At 36.5% G+C, this 21,549-nt stretch overlaps 1 protein-coding gene across 2 annotated transcripts in view; it reads right to left on the reverse strand.

Annotated features, from left to right (window-relative positions):
* The window catches only part of LOC139151984 (myocardin-related transcription factor A-like), a 52,240-nt gene extending 31,385 nt beyond the window's left edge, over window positions 1-20,855 (reverse strand). For both annotated transcript variants that reach the window (XM_070725055.1, XM_070725057.1), the window contains exons 1-2: window positions 20,764-20,855; window positions 12,784-13,074 (exon numbers count right to left, since the gene is read on the reverse strand). In XM_070725055.1, coding sequence (XP_070581156.1) covers window positions 12,784-12,982 — 199 coding nt within the window. In that variant the 5' untranslated portion in view covers window positions 12,983-13,074; window positions 20,764-20,855. The remainder of the gene's footprint in view (window positions 1-12,783; window positions 13,075-20,763) is intronic.
* Between the last annotated feature and the right edge of the window lie 694 nt (window positions 20,856-21,549).

Genomic DNA, 21,549 nt, shown 5'->3' on the forward strand with positions numbered 1-21,549 from the left:
AACAGTTCAGGACATCTGGTTAAGCATAGAAAGTGTGAAATACATTCACAGCTCATTAAAAATACAGCTCATTCAAAATGTACTATATTCAAACTTTAAGACTGACACTTTGAAATTCCTATCTTACAACTGACATGTCAACAATTTCATTAAAACATAGAATGACTATTTAAAATATGAATATATGTAAAATGTAAATATAATTTATATATACGTATATATATATTATATATATATATATATATATATATATATATATAAATATTTATATATATAATATATATATTTTATATATGTATGCCCTTTTGCATGTCGGCGCGGGGGGGGGGGGGGGGGGGTCACCCTGTTTTCGAAATTTGGAAGAGGGGGGTCACCCTGTTTTCAAAATTTGGAATAGTGGGGGTCAGCCACTTTTTGACGTCGGCAAAAAATAATCCACCGGCCCCCCCCAGGCCGAAGAAACTGACCAGTCCCCTATGGGACCATGATAGCTTTAAACCAGCAGTCCTCAATCCCTGGTTTTAACCAAAGACCCTTTTTCTCGAGGGTCTCTGTTTTAACATTAATGTGATGCTAGTCCTGCACTCTACTTACACAGTTATGTCAAGTGAATCAATTTGGTTAGAGCTATACCTTCAAACAGGGTTTAATACTGAGTAATCTCACTTGACACTGTTGTACAAGTATGTTGTACCCACATACCTAACATTTGTCAAGTTCATATGATCACTGTATATCCACACCTAGCTGGGTTTAGTCCTGCACTGATGTTGACTGTGAACAGTTTGTGCATTAGGGTTAGGGGTGTCCAAGCACTGGTAGAGTGTGTGTCTTGGGCTCTGGCAAAACTTTTGTTAGATACATGTATTTGTGTTATGTGTTATTCCCGGTTAATTCCCTAACAGTTTTTTTGTCCGAGGGAAATTGGTATATTATAACTTCTGAGTATTTTTATAACTGATAGCATTATCTGTTCCATTTTTTGCTCACGTGTTTACACAAGTGAGCATATGTCACAGCGATGTCTGTCTGTCTGTCTGTCTGTCTGTCTGTCTGTGTGTCTGTCTGTCTGTCTGTCTGTCTGTTGGTCCGATATCTCAAAAACGGCTGGTCAGATCAGAATCAAATCTGATACATATATTCAGTTAGCCAATGGCAAGAACTGATTAGTTTTTGGTGGGTGTGGCTTGCATACTTTTTACTCATTTGCATAATTAATGATTTTAGAAAAACCGGATATACATTAAAAACGACTTCACACAATTTGATGAGATTTGCTACAAATGTTGATCACACCAAGATGTACCAGCAGTTGGGAACCATTAACGGATTACATGAAAGATAGTTGCTAATTTGCATATTTACTGAACTTTCCTAATTAGGGATATATGTCTGATTAGACTTGATCAAAATTGACCAAACTTGGTATGTATATTAAAGATACTATTATTTAACATTATTGAAAGTCATTAAGCGTTTTAACTTTAGCCAATTCCTAATTTGCATACCTAATGAACTTTGCTAATTAGGGATATATATTTGAATTGACTGGACCGACGTTGATGAAACTTGCTACATGTATTTGGAGCTACTACGATACAACATTTTGAAAGTATTTAAAGGGCAGGGCCGGTATAAATAGATAGCTGCCCCCGTTGGAGTTAGTTCATGCAAAGCGTGGCTTGAGTGGCGTCACACTCGATCGCTCCGTAAAAACCATGCCAAAATGGTCACAGGCGAAGAAATTTAGGCGTCCATGCACCTATACCTAACTATGAATGTCTAGTGATTGAATGTATCGATAAAATTTTATGATTTGAGCATAAATAAAGCTAATTTTGATCGATGAAGGTATTTCTCTTTGTCTTCAACTAGCGTGGCAAGCGGCCGTAACAAAGGTCTGCAAGCTGTCACTCAAAAAAGGACGCGATACAGGTGTGAAGCGGTAAACGTTTGCGATGTCAACATGTTAGATACGCCACATCATTGTAATTAGATGGAGCGACCGCAGTGCAGACCCGCAAGCACAGGCGCTATGTAGCTTGGGAGTCTGCTAATAGATCGATTTTCGGCTCGATCTATCTATCTCGTAGTCGATATGCCCACGACTGCAACCTAAACACTCATTTAAGTTGCAGTGGCGGGCATATCGACTACGGGATCGATAGATCGAGCCGAAAAGCGATCTACTTAGCAGACTACCCAGCTCGAGCGCCTGTGCCCGCTAGTATGTCACTCAAGCCATAGCGCGTTCTTGCGTTGACGCCGTACCACGAAACGCCGCTATTTCCAATCGAACTGTCATGTAAAGTTCAGATTCAAGTTCATTTAGATTTTGCTGTCGTACGGTGAAAAGTATTATTATTACCGTCTTGCCGTATTAAAAGATTTTTGAGGACCTAACGACATCGTGTGTTGCTCCATTGCCATGGAATCCGATGTCAAGGAAAAGCGGGGACTCTTTTCAAGTTGAATATAATTTCCTTTCTGTTTGCATTAGTCAATTCATCGAAATACTTTTGTTCACAATTGAGTAAACTATAGACAGTGGACTGTCTCGATTCTCCCGTCTATGATTCGTTATTCACTGACTCATTCTTTCTCTTTTTTGTCGATCGATGAAAGTAATTTCATCTTCAATACTCTGTCCTAATATGACAGATGTAATATCCAAACATATTGTCATTTATTTTTGACCAACGTACAAAACTTGGTCCGTTCGCCAAAGCACATATCTGACGAGATGTTTTGCGAAACAGTGAATAAATATATTGGATGAACAGCCGTACTCTATGCATTAGGGGATATTCATGTTGCGGTCTCTCCGAAAAAAACCCGGAATGTTTAGGCGATAACAAAGGCGATGACTCTGTATATAGTTGAATTAAAAAAAATCGGACATCATATTTTTATCTATTAAAAGCGTACACTTGTCGGTTTGATGTGCGACCGTACACAGATCGCCCATATTCTCCTAAAACTAGTCAAAACAATTCTGCGACAATAATGGTGTCTCTACGTGAACGTCCTTGAACCCGTACCCGCGACCATTGTTTTTTTATGTGTTCCGTGGTTGATGATTGGTAGAATTCATGTATCAAAATTTGAAGACACACGTGATTGAATCCTGTGAATGTTAGGCAACTGACAGTGTGTAGGGACGGCAACAGTTCACGGACCATGGGAGTATCAGCAGTACGCAGTACATTGCATGCTTTCTAAGAATGAACAGCGTGTTTCTATAGGTACCATGCGACATCCGCAATGTTCCTGTCCTGTCGTAGGATAACTTTCGAGCTGCGTAGTTACTGTTGAGGTTCAGATATCCGAATCTTTCGTGATCGAAAGGCTTATCGATTTACAGAAAATGCTAAACTTTTGTTATTAGTTTACATGTACATACCCAGCATACTTACCAGGTTGGAAAATTTATGCGAGTCGCTCTCACCAGCGGTCGCGAGGAAAATATGCGTCGATATCATTGATCCGCCATGTTTATTGTTGTTTGTACGTCTAGTTTGAAAGTCATAGACTTTCTCAACTGTGAAATTCATATTGCAATTCAATATTTTACGCACGAAGTCACCTGTGCATTTAAATACGTCCATTCGGGAGCAGAAACGTTTACAGACTTTCGATGGTGATAACTAGCTCCATGTCGTGACATGTCTCCAGTTCCGAAGTTTATCCGGTAAACTTCGTAAATCGAAATCGACATTAACATTGAGCGGTGATCGTGAAGCGTTAAATAAATGTCGGCAAAATAAAACATCAAATGGCTAGACGAGAGAGAGAGAGAGAGAGAGAGAGAGAGAGAGAGAGAGAGAGAGGTGGTTTATGCACTCGCGAACTGATCATGGTCTATAGGATAGATGAATGCTGTGTCGGTTTACACATTTGCGCTGCACAGATAATAGATATCGAAAATGTACAGATACTTTCCCGAAATTTGACTTAAGCTTATTTTATAACAAGAGTAGAACAAAACCAAAAGTGTTGAAGATACTCTTCAGATGCTTGATTCGCAAGTTTCCTAAGTCATATTATACTTACAGAAAATAGTCGCTACAGTCTTCTCTTCAAAGAAATATGTTCTTCAACACCACGTTTCTTATGATCGGTGATGTTACATTTTATTATTTCTGTTAATAATCTTTTATAGATTAATGCACCACGGTGTTAATTTCGGATTAATTCAACGATTTCAAACCGTAATTATTTTTTTAGTGAGAGGGCTTTTAGTAGTTCTGTAGACGAAACGATCGGTAATAGCAGAGTATCTTGGCAATGGCACGACGTCTACGCTATCGTTTAGCTGCAGCGATTGTACAGTTGCAGCCCGCGCCCGGGCCCCGGGTAGCCCTAATTCGGAACGTAATAAAGCCGTCAGTTGCAGCGGCATCGTGCTGTACCTTTGTCATTACTGTTGAAGTACCCCTGTTATTGCTACAAGCATCGCGGGCCGCTTCATGAAATGTTTCTCAGTCTGCTCAGTGTACTGGTCTCGCCGTTATATTCAGTTACGTATAATCTGTTGTTTGCATGTCAACACATTGGCCTGTTCACAACCTCCTGTGCACACTAATCGTGACCGTAATTTACAAAGACATAAACATTCAATCCCGCCCGTGAATGTCAAAGGTGAACGGGATTAACTTGATCCCGGGTATCAAGTCCCTGGCCTTTAAGCATTTTTACTTCAGCCAATTCCGATTTGCATATTTAATGAACTTTCCCAATTAGGGATATATATCTGAATTAACTTGATTGTAGTTGTTGAAACTTGCTATATACATCAAAGATACTGTGATATAACATTATTGAAAGTCAAAAGACATTTTTACTTCAGCCAATTCCTAATTTGCATATTAAATGAATTTTCATAATTAGGGATATTTATCTGAATTGACTTGATCAAAATTGATGAAACTTGCTTTGTACATTAAAGACACTATAATACAATATTATTGAAAGTCATTAAGCATTTTCTCTTCAGCCAATTCCTAATTTGCATATTTAATGAACTTTCCTAATTAGAGATATATATCTGAATTGACTTGACCAAAGTTGACAAAACTTGTTACATATATTGCAGATACCATGATACAACATTATTGACAATCATTAAGCATTTTTACTTAAGTCAATTCCTAATTTACATATTTAATGAACTTTGCTCATTAGGGATATATACTGGGATTTACTTGATCAAAGTAGGCAAAACATGCTATGTACATTGATGATTATACCTGGTTAAAACAATATTGAAAGTCATTTCAGATTTTCATGTCAGCTAATTTATAATTTGCATATCTAATGAGCTTTCACAGCTCGGCATATATGGCTTGAAGGACTTGGCCAACGGTAATTACACTCGCTATATAAAATGGTGATACAATGACAGCAGTCAAAGAACTTTAGTATTTTTATTTCAGCTAATTATAGATTTGTATACTTCGTGACCTTATAGAATGAATCCGCGGTGATTATTATTCATTATGTTGATCATAATACTTTCAATGAAGTTGCAAACATGTGGCAAAGGTTCAAATTTACACATAACTGCAATATATAATGAAACACATGAGCATTTTCAGTTCATATCTGGTACATGTCAATCTTCCCCATCAGGTAAAAGGAAGCGGATACTGGTTTCTGTACAAAGCATATTGATGGTTGGTTCATGCAAGACTCTTGCATGAGCCAACCATGTACACGCTTTGCACAGATTTGAACACTATAATTTCACTGGACTAGACCTGGGAATTATGATGTCCGCAACAGACATCTTAGACCCTGGAGCTATAGCATCCAGTGCAGATGTGGTCAAGGGTCAAGCTGAAACGATTACTATCTTTCTTCTGTCGTGGTCCTGATAGTATCCAGGAATGTGAACATACCGGTAGTGCAGCAGAATTGATCACAACAAACAGGAGAATTGATCTAGCCCACTTTGAAAGAACTCACACATGCAGAGACACAAATATTTCATAATGAATACAATCTATGATTCTCATGTATTGTGAAGCAACAAAGTCAGTCCCACATTTGCATTTCATTAAGGAACCAAACCCTGAATAATAGATGATATCCTGTGTCAGGCTCATAGATACGCCTTCCGCTCTCTCTATGTGCCAAGCAATTCTAACACACATACACATGTAAGATTAGAATCTATTTTGGGAACACAGAGTTGAGAGGAACTGCACTTCCCAGGCTGTCTGCCAGTCCTCAAGGCTAAATTTTAGGATTGATAACTTTGTGTACATCCTCGAAAGACAGAAATACATGTATCATTTTAATTGTAAATTATAAATCCATTTTTCATCTTCTTATGATAATGTATATATACCTGAGAAGCTAAATACTTTATATTATTGTCATTGTACAACAACGAGAGACCATTTGGGATCATTGTTTTGCAAGTAAGAGTTCAACTGTCCTGGAATTACAAGAGTCACATTTGAATGACGTACTTGTTTGAAGATGGTGTGTCATGTCACGAGGAACATCAGTTTAAGAAACTCTGAAGGTAAAGAACCTGCTAATTTGGTCTGTGTCTTGTAGTTGTACCGATGTTGCAAATTTTTTCATATTGTGCATTTGTCATTGAGAAGCATCGGTATTCAATATCATTCATTAGTTGCTGTTATTTAAGAGTCATATCCGTGTCCTGTGAGTAGATATGTCTTTTAACATACTTGTACAATCGTTTTCATCAGGAGCTGAAGTTGTATGGTTAACATTTTGCATTATTTTTTTTTTCAATATCACATAAATTTGAATAAATTTCAACTCATATCACAAAACTCACACGGAACCATTACGAATTCTTTTCCTTTGAACTTCTCCCTTCGCAAAACCTTTTACATAATATCTGTCGGAACAGATTAGTTATTTCAACTTTTTTTTTTTTGTTGTGGATAATTTGACACATATACTCCACATTTTTCTCCTATTTTAACCTATGAAAGATAGAGAAAATGATGTTACAAGTTTCTACTGTATTTCAGTTAAGGTGCAGTTCATATTCCCATCATTAGTTATGTCTCAAAATCTTGTAAATCATGTACACTGATATTGAGATAAATTAATCTTCATCATTTCCTAGAGATTAGCAAATCATTTATTTTAGGTCTTATGACCAGTATTCAAGGTACAGTACAGTAAAGTACATCTAGAGGTCCTACAGCCAGGTACAACACAGCTCTGCATACAATTTTATCATACACCTACGGTGGATTGACTGGTTAACTCAATCACTGGCACAAATCCATGAGTCTGAGCGAAGGCAGTTCCTACCATACAACACCCCTGGTTTTGCTCATCTCTGAGTTCTCTGCATCAATGATGACTGTATCACAAAGTTTGAGAAGGAAAAACACAACTGTATCATTAAATTTGAGGCCTGTATCACAATTCTGATTTTTCAGGCTTTTTTCACAAAATAAAGTAACACAATCATACATGTACCTGTTTGTGTATAGTATCTCTTTACAGAAATACCTGGTTTAAAGACACAAGCAATGTTACTGCAGAACAATTTACCAACCACTGTGACAGCAAACAGATCTTGTCCAAAAACAAAAATACATAGGTGGTGTAAACTGTGAAACCAGAACTAAGTGAGTCGACAATATCTACAGGTTTGTGTCAAACTCGACATAAAACATTGATACTAGACTGACATACAGCAACATACTGATATGAACATCCCACTGATTGAGTCACAGTGTGGAGTATACTGATACTATCAGTATTTACATGTTCATGACATATTCCCACAGAGTTCCGTAATAAAAGTTGGTATAATCTACACAATTAGCAAATGAAATGAGCATGTGTATACATGTAGATTGCTTTGAAATTCATTTTGGAAACTGAGCAGCAATAACATTAACTGTGCATGTTTTGGTATTGTTATTAAACACACTTCAGGTACTTCCTGACAGACTGAATGAATATATGGGTTTGATACCAGGAATCGCAGTCATCAGTCCTAACATGTTCTATTACACACTTTTCATTTTTTACACAAGACAAGAGTGAACGTCCACCGCGGTCTAGTGACATATAAACAGAGCGGGGACTGCTTGCCTCATCCTGTCAGACATCTGTTGACCATTGAAAACATCTATTTATGACTGACATCACAGAGCAGTGCAGTGGAAATCATTTCAGTGCTATTCTTTTCATCTCAGTAAACATCCCTTCATAAGAATGTGGAGTTTTACTGCCTTCCTTACTATAAAATGGTTATGTGCATAATTGATTTAGAAACATACATATAACGGAATGTAACAGTCTTCACATAGTATTCAAATGTCACGTGTCTGTAGAGGGTGAATGGTGGCTCACTTCTGAAATGACACATCAAGTGACACTGCTGACGTGATCCTCAATCACTCTATAGTGTAAAGGCCATTAAAAATTACCCTGTGACTAATTCAAATTACGATAAAAATGAAGTCATCTTGTGATTTATGAAAGCTAATCAAAAACTTTAATATCTTTGGGGTCAGATATAGCTATGTGCACAAAATAGCATAGATCTAGGTCAGTGTGTATGCAATCTAACACAGTTGCAAAGAATTCCATGTGCCATGGTTTTTGAACTTCCACACATCCAAGCATATGTATTTGTTGTTTGATTATATATACGGATCAGAAATGAATCAGTTTCTTCAACTGTACATGTCTTTACAGAGTCTATCAGTTCTCAGAGGATTTTAAACCATACACTGTAACGGCAAGTCAGCCACAGCTATTAAATGAGGCTAATTACATGATTGAAATATATGCAGTATTATTAGACTGAAAGCTTGCCATATGATGAATTGTCTAGCAATATCAATACAAATGCAGCCAACAATGAAGTGAGACTAGAAACAACACACCATTAGGCACCCTGCTTTTTCAAAGAAAACATATGGTATACTCATGAAGTACAAAGTAATCCGTGATTAGAAATTTGAAATTCTGACATGCTCGCACCAGACACAGTCAACACAGAGATAAATGGTATGTGACCGGTTTATAGCACATATGGGCTTGCATACATTTATGTAAATACACATTATGATTACGCAACATAAACCTCTGCTCTACAACTCCTTTTCCAAATATTAATAATGATGTGAACTTAAAATTAGCACTTCTCATAGAAATGTGTATGCGCTCCAATTTCCTCATTAGTACAAAAAAATTATGATTACTATTATAATCTGGTTTTTTGTTTGACCTTTGACATTTCAGAAGCCCTGCAACACTGTATGTCTCTGGCGTCCTGGGAGAGAGAAACAGGGAGAGAGATAGATAAATGAAGTATTTACAGAAGCATAGTTGTGATGTCTGCATACTTGTAGATCCTCAAAGGGTCACAATGTACAATTCTTATCTTCAAGAAATGCTCCTTGTATGACTCACTGTATCAAGCCACTTGCTAAAGTGAATTTCTCTCCTATAAATTGTGCAATCTAAGCCAAATTCTTGTTCCTACTTTCCTGGACAAAGATGACAGCTCTGTTCAGAATAAGTTTACTTCACTTTCCAGTATCACCACTCTAGTCTCTCTGATTTTAAAGGGCAATTTATTTGTCAAACGAAATTCTGGGAGATGACGGAATAAAATAACTATGATTGATTATTGCTTTACGATAGTCTTCGTCATAAAATATATCGATACAAGGCATACTGTATGAGTCACGGAACATTGAAGTTTCAATTCAGTACACAAAACGAGTTAGAACTCTTCTCACAGATAGATGTGAATCACAGTCTCCCTGACAAACATATAGCATTTAATTAATGCTATGAAGAGGGAATGATTAAATGTGGCTCTCCATGGATGGCGACGCAAGGCTAGCTACACTGACGTTACTGAAAACCTCACTGATTTTGTAGATAGGGTGAAATGCTTCACGAGCAATTGTCAAGTGGTCAGTAATGATTCCTGTACAGACCCTACAAGGCTTTATACAATCATGAAAGCATAGAAGAGTAATCATTAGGGCTCCCACTGACAGCCACCTGGGTGTAGTTTTTCAACCACCACACGGCAGAATGATCGCAGACTAAATTCATGACTACAAACCTAAATTCATGACTGACATGGAAGCCTTCTTCCCTGGGTGCAATTGATGAAACAAACTTTCTGATGTTGAAGAAGTAAAATTGTCATATTTATACAACTTCTTTGAAGTCATGAGTATTTTATTCATTTTCACACTTCACTGAATAATGACTGACAGTTTTGTTGATTTTTTGCGGAAATGTTCCCCCAAAATTTAAATTATCATATGCCTGTCACACTGCTTGAAACAAAATATATTACACATCTCTAAAACACTCATATCAAAATATTCAAATCTCACTTCACTAAAATTTCTTGTGTCTACATACAGATAATGGATATCACAATTCCTGTATATCAGACAATAATATGTGGTCACTGACCTCTCTACGCCACACATTGACCTATGTCAATTCTAGAATAGCTCTACACTGTATGTACTAGTTTGAAGACGTAAAATTAAAGTTGGACGGAAATCGAGCGCTACGCCCTTAGCCTGCCAAGTTCATATGTCATCACCAGGTAAAGATGGTTAAATAAAAAACAGTCCAGAAGTACCGGTAATGTGCCAATTTGTTGCATTTTTTACAATTTCAAATATTTGAACATTGAAGGCCCCCTAAAAACAGAGATACTGTAAATATGATTTTACTAACTAGATCTGCAAATATATGTAATATACCATGCCAATTAGGTGAAAATACACATAGATTTGGCTGAATAGAGCTTTTCACTGACTTGGCAAAATTGGGAATACACTGCCTGGCAGGATACGGGATACACATGTACATCTCTTCTGACATTACTTTGATGGCATCTTTAGATAGTTCTAACTTATAAATGTACCAGTATCAAAACTCAAAACTGTAAGCTCTGAGATAAAATGACAATTGTTTAATTCTCAATACTAAACCTCATTTTTGTGTTAACAGTACCGATAAAAGTTGTATGAACAATAGAGTCATGGCAAGGCTTATACTATATTTCACTGTAGTAATAAAATCCTTGGTAACAGTTTCATGTGTACAAGTAAGCATAGATGATAACAATAGATTTGCACATATTACATCATGCATTCCATTGTTTGCTGGTAGTCAGTCACTCAATCGTCAAAGCTCTTCAGCATATTTTTCAATTTTTTAATGTATTTCCTAGTATTTTTATCTCGGCTGTAAAAAAGTTTTTTGTTCTTGCTGTCAAAAGCATGTCAAAATACCTGGTGTTAAACTTGTCAACACTTCTTGTGTGTATGTTATGTCCAATATTATTTTTGACAAGTGGATTCTGTCCAGGCAAGACTAACTATTACACCAACACTTCAGTTAGAAGACTTTTTACCCTTGAGTGCTGTCATTTTTCCTGCCAAAAATTTAGTGCAACATTTTACTAATTTTCATGGATTTTTCTGAAATTTTCTTGATAATTTTTGACAAAATGGACATCACATTCCATTGGCTACACTTTTTATCAAAATTTATACAAAAATCTGAAAAAAAATTGACTGGGATATATTTTATAAAGGCAACAAAAATTGACTTTGGCCCACAAAGGGTTACGACTGTACTTGGTTTCACAGAACAAAAGTAATGGAAATAGTATCCAAAGTCGCAGCTGTTATTATCCCTTTTAAATTATCCTTTTGAAATAAAAATTCAACAGTAGTCAGCAGACAAAAATTTGCATGAAGATAAAAGCATGCTGTGACTCTGATAGCAACTACGGAAGCAAACAAACACAGATGTAATGTTCTTGTCAAGACTGAAAATATCTGGCCATCAGGTCATATGGGACAATTTTAGACTTTGGAAAGAAAGATTTCCCCACGGGCATTAAAATCCAAAACTTTGTTGATCATTAGTCTATGTCATGTTGATGACGTACGGTATATGCAATCTCCTAAAGAGACTATGTACTTATTGTAGCACTGTAATCATTAGCAATGGGCAGCAGATGCCAGGAACAGGCTAGTAACTGGTAAAATGAGCTTTCATTTTAATAGCCAAGCTTATGCACAGCCACAACACAGTTCAACCGATGACGGATTTAGAAAAACTATGTCTGTTTTCATTTTTCTTCAACAATGATTACAAACTTCATCAGACTCGCTAGAAGAATCGATTCAGTTGAAAGATTTTTCATGACTCTTAAAATATGGTGATCATTTTCCGGTAGCTTACATCACCTTTCTGGAAAACGCAGCAGGAAGACTGAAAATTTGTCTCCAAGTTTGTTGGTGGCATTATTTTTGGTAGTGTACCAATGGAAAAGTAAATCATAGGAGATGGGGCAATGTGGAGTATTTGTAGAGACCAGAGCAGAGATTTTGTTATTGGAAGTGGCAAGTGGAGAGTTTTCCTATTGGGAAGTGGGGAAAAGGCAGAATTGAAGGGTGGGGGATTTCAAATCTTGATGGGAGGGTACTTATGAACAGCTTTTACATCACCCTTCAAATTTTGTCAGTTCAAAATATTAGAAAACTACCTTCACTCATGAAATACCTGAGTTTGGCTGCTTAGCTAACCTTGCTACTGTATTCATCTGATGTGGATACAAAAAATGGTTACATGGATACACACAGCTGTAACCTCTTCTCTATTTTCTTCTCACTGATATGATTTCCAGAATAATGCTCACTGTAGTCACATGTTAACATCAAACATATTCACACCAATTTCAATGAATCCATAACTTAACTGCACTCAATCACTCACCATCTTTTTTCCTTGTAAGATTATTTCTCATCTGGACTCCTTCATAACTTTTCTGACTGATAGACTGCGACGCTGCCTGCAGATCTGTCATGCTGATTGTGGTGATGGTTGCAGTTCCGGTGGTCGCCAGCATCGGTTGCGACATGGTGTACGAAGCACCTGAAGCCGACCCCCTCTTAGGAGGGTTGACCGGTAACATGGGTGGAAGTCCCGCCACAATTCGATAGTTCAATTCAACACTTGTCTACTGACCACTGTCTCACTGTACAACCAGTACCGTAAAATACAAGTCTGCAACGATAAAAGGTAAAATTACTTTGATGTGTTAACTCGACAACTTGCTCCAACTGTAACACAAGCCATAAATAGCATTCAATAGCTCAAGAAAAGTCACCAATGGTTGAGCATACACACTGCTAAGACTAAAGGTTATTTTACTTGACCTTACATGACCTTTCATCATGGCATCACTGGTGCACGGTGATATGTCAGTATTCAAAATTTGAAATTTTACTGAAAGCAAAACGTCAAATATTTGCTTGAAAATAACTTAAGTGTCAATACATTGTTGAATTCAGTGAATATTGTCAGATGTTACAGAGTGATTAATCTAACGGGCGGATTCACAAGAATATTCGGGATGTAAGGTCATCTGAGGGTCAAGAAAATGGCTGCTTCTAGAATGCTTGGCTTATATCTATCATTGATAGAGTTAATGTTGGTTAGACCACCCCCATCTTGAAAGCATAATATTTATTTCAATGTATGAAATAATACAGTTGGTTGTGCTATGTAAGTGCTTGGAGTAAATCTTTGTTAAACATTGTATGTGATGGCATTCACAGAACATTTTGTATTCTTGTCAATGCTTGACAAATGACAATTTATTATGAATGTGACACATTTTTGGTTCTGGATATTAAAACATGAAGTGGAAGCAAACATACAAGTACCTTGTACGGAGGGAACACGTTTGTTACTGTCCAAAAACATCTATTAGACTGTGAAAACTATGACATAATACATTTATTTTTTGAAATGTAACTCTGTTCTTCTCTTTTCAAAAATATGTGATCAAAAGTGTGAAAAGACTAAGAACATGCTAATTTGCCACCTGTTGAAGATAACTTTTAGATGCCTAATGTATGAAGATGCAATCTATGGATACACTTGAAGCCATTCTTTACAGCACCTCTTCAAGTTACAGTAGAAAATACATACAGTGTGTGTTTGCTATTGTGTATGAATTACTGTTTTTTTGAAGTCCTGTTTCAGAATCACGATAAAAAGACACTACAAATACATGTAAACACACATAAAGAATTTTAGAAAGAACTTTGATCAATGATATTATTGACAGTGCATTCCATATGTTCTACACAAGGGATCACATGTATGTCATGAGAGTGGCTAAATGTCACTTGTAACAAGGCACCCTGACCCCAAGGTTCACACCCTGTGCTTTTTTATGCCTCACAATAACAGACAATATTACAATAGCAAACTGTGGACATTTCAGTCTGTAGACATCATCGATAACAATTATTGCACAGACTACTTGCAGACTGTATGCATACTAAATGCAACAATGGGTCATTGTACTATTCCCGATTTCTTTTTATGTACATGTATTCTTTGTAAAATAGAATAATTTTACCAATCATGTTCTTTGTGTGAGCCAGTCTCTACCATGCAGCTTGTCTGTTTTAATATTATGAACTTTGGAGGCTGTCAAACAACTGGTGCCATACACCAACACAAAGGTACCAGTATTCTGTCATTGTACAACGCTGGTCTGACTATTTATCCGGTGCATATATAGCTTAACCCTTTGACTGCTGTAATTTTTCCCACCAAATTTTTAATGCAATATTTTACCAATTTTTGTGAACTTTTCTTAATTTTTTTTCATAATTTTGGACCAATGGATATCACTTTTAACATCAGCTACAGTTTTTACCAAACTTTTGGCAAAAATCAGAAAAAAATTGACTGTGGTATATTTTATAAAGGTGACAAAAATAGACTTTGGCGTTCAGAGGGTTGGACTGACCCCTACCAGTGACACAATTGCCACCTTCATAAAGAGGAATATTTCATGGGATTCAAATAAAACTGTTGGGAATTCTATTGTGATGTTTCTTGTTCTCTTGTCCTTCTGAAACAGTCTGGGCTTGTTTTTATACTTGAAGAAACTTCAAAAACCCTCAGAGGACTACACATCATCATGTAAGGTGATGATGTTCCCTGACAACCATACATGTTATCGTTGGTATCCTCAATTTTTAATTTCTTCACTTCTTTACAAGCCTTCAAGCGAACCCATCTTAAGACCTTTCTTATGACCTAAAACAAACTCAGCCCAAGAGATTAACACACCATCATACATGTACATGTTGGGATATTTTTAGGCAGCTGAATTTGAACAGATATTTGTGTTTAAAAATTAGTAATAACTGATGAGTTACATCACATACATTATGGTTTTTCCTACAGTTTTATTAGTCATAAAATCAGAGCTCACAGAATCACACATTGTGAAGCTCAAACTATTCCTGTCTTTTGACCTTATTAACAAAAGTCAGGAAAATACTGCCAATACCAAAAGCACAATGCCACATAAAATTTGGAATAAATTACAATTAAGACATTAATGGAATACAATTCTGTTCTTCACATTGTAATATTGAGTAAATCAATCTTGCAAAACAAATGTGATGATTACTTATCCTGTCATATGACCATCATGCACTTCAATTTTCATATAAATCACATCAAAGCATGTGCTCACTTTGCCCATGCACACTCATTTCGATTTCCCATAAATTTAATTGCTAGTACACTTTACAGTACAATTTATAACTTTGAACTATTTTGATAGCTGTCTCTATCACTGCACATAGACACTTTGTGGTTTTATATTATTTTCAAAGTGTATAAAGACTGAAAAGATTTGTTCACATTATTCAAGGGATTCATAAAGTTCAGACGCAAGTACAATGTACCGGTATCTATTATTTTTTATTACGGTAGTGTTCTTTTTACACTTATGTATATTGGTATATAATTCTTTAACTATGTGTCACAGCAGAACTATTCTGTTCATAAATCTACAGTTCCCATGACCAGCTTAGACATACATGTACCAGAAATCTCTAACAGGATAACAGGGAAGTTCTTTACTATGACGCGTTCTTGTGACAATCAATAGACCTTGCTTCAATGGTGCAGGAAATCAGACAGAATTCTTATTGCCCAACTGTCATGTGCACATTTCACCAAAATGACTGTAACTCCATTACTTGTCTCAGACTGCATTGCTATATTTCAGTAACTACAGAAGTAATGCTGATTTAGATGCATTACACAGCTGTTGAATCATGAGGAATAGGTATACTCTGTACATCACATTTGCTAGCCAGGGCTGTTTCCTTTCTCAAAACATCGGTTAGGGAGACTATACTTCGCCAACCTAACAAAGCAAGGCAGACAGGGCGGTGTTGTTGATATGGTAAAAGCCAATTGTGTTGGCCCAAAGCATCTTTTACCAAGAGGTTCTATAGCTGAATGCAGACCTATTTGTTAGAATATGATTACAGGTAGATACTTGATGCCTGACCCATCATCATGATACCATGGCCTAAAGATACACTAGATGAACATGATGCAATACTTAGGCACACTGCTTACAACCACAACCAAAATAATAGTGAATTGATACATCAAATAATCAATGATTCGAAAAAGCTGTTGAATAAAAATAGATCTGAATTTTTCCAATTTGATTATACATCTACATGATGAATTTGTCCTTATATAGATTTCTGCCGGAGTCTGTAAATTCTTACATGGAATAACAATATTGGCAAGGTTTTATATATAAACATTTTATCTAGTCATTAATTCTGTACATGAGCTTGTGAGATAATGTTGGAAGAGAAGAAATTGAAGTTACTGTGAGAACGTGAATTAGTTTACATGTATCTCATTAAATACTTGCAGATTAAAAAGATTTATTTCAGATAGCATTAGCTTCAGTATGACTTTGAAGAAAGGAAATATGCATTACCGGTAATACATGACGAATATGTATTATCAGAGTATGCAGCCTTGCCTTCAGAGGATTACTGTACAGCTATCATTCAAGTGACAAAGTTGCCATCCTTTGAAGGGCACTTCTGTATGTGAGAACTAAATGAAGATTTTGCACAGACCATGAATACAAGGAGTATTCAGTTGTCAATATCTAACTAGAGTCCTCCTTATAGGCACATCTACATAGCTTCATTAAACGGAGTACGTATAAACTGGAAATTACACTATAGAAAGTATTTATTTATCTCATCACAAGTGAGATTGATCTGTACATTTCTAAAACAGCCAATGACTGAGCATTTTTCAGTAGGCAGTTCTGACAGCCAATGACCAAGCCCGTTACATCTACATGTAGGATGAGAGTACATTTCTGTTAGCAAATGACTAAGCATATTCAGTCAGCAGTTTTGATGGCCAATGGCAGAGTCAAACACATACAGAACAACAAGGAAAAGAGTAGATTTCTGTTAGCATATGACAGGATAATTTTCAGCCACCATTTCTGAGAGCCACTGGCTAAACTCACTAGCTAATACCATGGATGAGAATAGATCTGAAAGACTATGACTAAACGAGTTTCAGTCAGCAGTGCCAAGAGCCAATCGCTGTGCCTGTTACATACATCTACAAAAGAGATGAGGGTAGCTTTACAATCAGGAAATGACCAAGGATCATGTTATCAGTCACTAAAATAAATCATCTTTGACAAAAATAATACATATGTGGCAATGTTGTCCCCTTATAACTCGGCATGACGCAATGATAAGAAGTGTGGCAAAACTGTGATTTCCAATAACACATGACCCACATACATCTATCGATACTATTTGTCATACTGGCAAATGAGTATCAAGAAATACAAGTTTCACATGTCTCCTTTGATTGAATCAGAATGCCAATTTGGAACATTAGCTCACAAAACACTGAAAAGGTTGTACATTTTATAACATTGTCATTGTACACTTGACCATCTAAATGTATAACATAACAAAGAAATACAGCAAAACAAATCAGACGATAAAGAAGTCATGCAAATGAAGTCATAGTTATGTCACATATCAGCGTTTGCTTGGTTGTTTTATAGATATTCTGATTTGTTTTTTGTGACTTTTGCTTTCACACATTCGGGGGGGGGGGGGGGGGGGGGGGGTTGAGAACAAGTTTTCACATCTATAGCATTTTATTGAGAGCATCGAGAAAAGGCAGGGTAGATCAATGGTTTGGCATACCATGGAGGCAGTGTACTACCTGTCCTCATAAGGTACATGTACATACCACAGAAGTTGGTTGGTCCATGGAGGCAGTAGCACTGTGTGTACAACCTCCATGGTTGGTCAGACAGCTTGTTATTCAGTCCATCAGTTGTTTAACGCATGTCAACAACAACAAAGTCGTGGTCAATTCAAACTTGGAATCAATACCGGTAGCAAAAAGCTCATTGTTATGAGATTAAGGTAAAAATCCAGAGAAAATGGAGATTAACCTTGTAGAAAAGCTTGACCACATTTCTCATTTCAACTTATTCATGTGTGAGTTGGTTGTTTACTGTTCAGAAAGCACATGTGTGAAATCTGTTTATAATTAAAGGTACATGTAATGACTAGTTTTCAGATGCTTGAGAATTTCATTATTGGTCCATGTTCAATCACCATCTCAATGTTCACATCTTATATTGTATGTTTGTTTTGTGAACAGCCCAGACTCCTAGGATTTGTATCTATAGTAGAGGTGATGTCACACATTCTCAATTTTGAATGGCCAAACCTGTGCCACACCTTACTGTTTTAATGAATAAACATGTGTGACCCAACTTTGCCTGACATTTTGTTTCACATCTATATTTACAGGATTCTACAATGCACAGTACTATGTGTCAAAATCTGCATGACAACTTACATGTATTTCAGTGCACTTATTTACAGTTACATTACATCATAGTTTTGACCTGATATTCAAAAGAGTTAATGCATCGCATTATCTCATTGGCACAGAATCAACCATATCAAAAAATTGATAATGAACACATGGATACCATTGGAAAGTTTCACTTCTCCCATGATAGTTTTTAACACTGAAGATCTTTGAAACAATCCTTCCAAAATACATAAATGTAAAAAGGAGTTCCTTCAGTAAACAAAACATATCATATCCAACAAATTCAAAAATCGCTTACCTTTTCACCACTTTAACCCTAGACCCTTGAGTATTTCTTGAGGGTCTATGGTCAATTTTTTGTGCTTTGCTCTGTTAAACTAATATTCATATACATGTACTTCAAGGCACTTGTAATGTTAGAAAACTCTGAACAAAAATTGAATAAGCCCTCCATTGAGAGGTTTTGGAAATAATGGTCAAGGGCAAGGAGACAGGAGCTTTTACATGTTATTTTACATGTTATTTTACATGTTATAACAAAGCCTGCAAAGTTGACTGTGAAGAATATCAAGATTTCGTTGAAAGGACATGCTTCACCACAAAGTTCACAAAAGCACCATTTTTGCTCTTTGGAGTAATAATGGTTTAGACCAACAGTACACAGTGTCATTCAACAGTTCACGATGATTAGCATTGACTCCTACGTACACCCAGGTGACTCAGATCTTACTTTTTATTGAACCATAGGGAGAACTCTACACAATAACAAAAGCAATACAAACATGTATGTACGGGGATGAATAAAAAGCGAATGTTTTTGAACACTTCTCCACATTGGGAATCCCAATGGGTGAAAAAGAAATATAATTTGGCATAAGAAAATTTTGATAATATTTTGATTATATTTTTAATATTTTCAAAAGAAAAATTACAATCAGCCATCCTTTCATATCAAGACTTATGACCGAGATTGTCTTCGTTGTTAAGAATATTTATACCTCTTTGTCAATCAACTGATTTTTTCCTGCATCTAAAAACAGCAAATTTCAACACATGCCAAAGTTGATTATTGAGAACAAACATTCCAAAAAATCTTGCATTCCACTCTTGTATCATGTAACCGCTATCTGGCTAAGCTGAATTTTGATAAACAACAAAGTACTGTGAGACTTGTGAAATACTTGAACATGTCCTTTGCTTGTTTGTTGTTGTTGGACATTCGGGGGGAAGGGTATATGATTGCGAGGAAAGCATCATGTAAACGGTCAAAGCTGTCTCTCTAAAAGTTTACGTTCTTTTAATTTTTTCTCGGTGAAAAGAATACATCCTGAAACTACACGTATTTATTAAACAGACATGGTTAAGCAACAACATCATCGAGACTGGAACACCTACGCCAATAGGGCAGTGTCAACTCATTCCGAAATGACAAAAGAAACCCTCTTATATTTCTGCAGCAGAAATCTGAGCTCGAACACGTTAAATAGAGTAAACTGTGACTCGATTTGTTAAAGTAAATGGTACTCTTGATTCCTCGATGGCCTCGCACACCAAGCTATCATGATACAAAAATAGACCAGACCATCTCAAATATGTCATATAGCGCACTGTGCGTAATATTTGGGGTTGCAGCTTGGCGATTGTTCACTCTCTGGCTCGTTCGACTGACACTTCCGACACAAAGATTTCGCTGATTCGTAACGTTAAAATGGTTTGCAAGAGCCTTACCCAAGAGCGTGACTATTTTGCAATGATAAAACGTTAAATAATAAAATATCAATTCAATAATTTCACATATTTTGACAAAAGCGAGTGAAAAACCAGCCCACTTCCCTACGATCGTGTTGTTTCGTTTTCCTGTTCATGATCACATTGCGACCAGTCCTACACAGTAAATCTTTCGACAAAAACGTAAGGTCCATTGTGCATATGCGCCCTTTGCCACTTCATGTATTGACGATATCGTGGTTTTATGTATAATCGGAAGCATTTAGCTGTGTGGTTGCTTACCTGTCGTTTTGGAAGCTAACAAGCTCGAAACAGTTTGTGAGATGTCTCTTCTGAAAACATCGCCGCCATTACTATAGTACCCGGATGACGAGCTATGACATCATTCAAAGATTCAATCTGTCTCGTGCGTGCAGTGAATAAATTTCGTTCAAAGGTGAACGGACTTCCGAGTTTCGCATTTTTCTCCCCCGGCATAAAACAAAATAAAGCTCGGTTTATCGTGTGTTCAACATTTATATAGCGATTGTACGATCAAGAGATCGGCCGTATAAACATTTTTACATGGATGACTACGCAAAAGTGAAAACATTGCCAAACTATCATTTTGTGTTCCTATGCGACTAGACGTTCCTAAGCAGCTTATCTTTTCGACATACAACATCCTAATCATTCCATGCAGTTTATATTTTCTATGAAAATTTCATACTTCAAAGAAATACGGGGCTACAACAAAGCGCTGTCATTTCCTTTCGGGGCAAATTTCTAAAACGCTCATTTACGTTTACATCATGTAGGCCTAGATGTAGGAAGAAACAAAGGGGTTGCTGACAAAGGGATGTATGAATGAAAGCGATTGACGAAAAACTGCTGAGTTTGCATTTTTCCTGTCGACTCCCGACTCCCACTATCCAGATGAAAAGAGGGAAAGGGAACTGGTGGGATGGAAGGATACTGTGGGAGCTTTCAGTTTCCTCTGTGTATTTTTATTATGTTCAAAATGTTATATTTTACGTTATCAGAATGTTGTAAATATAAGTAAAAACGTTGTAAAACGTAAAAATGTTG

This window comes from Ptychodera flava, chromosome 15 (assembly GCF_041260155.1).
Source record: "Ptychodera flava strain L36383 chromosome 15, AS_Pfla_20210202, whole genome shotgun sequence".
Lineage (NCBI taxonomy): Eukaryota > Metazoa > Hemichordata > Enteropneusta > Ptychoderidae > Ptychodera > Ptychodera flava.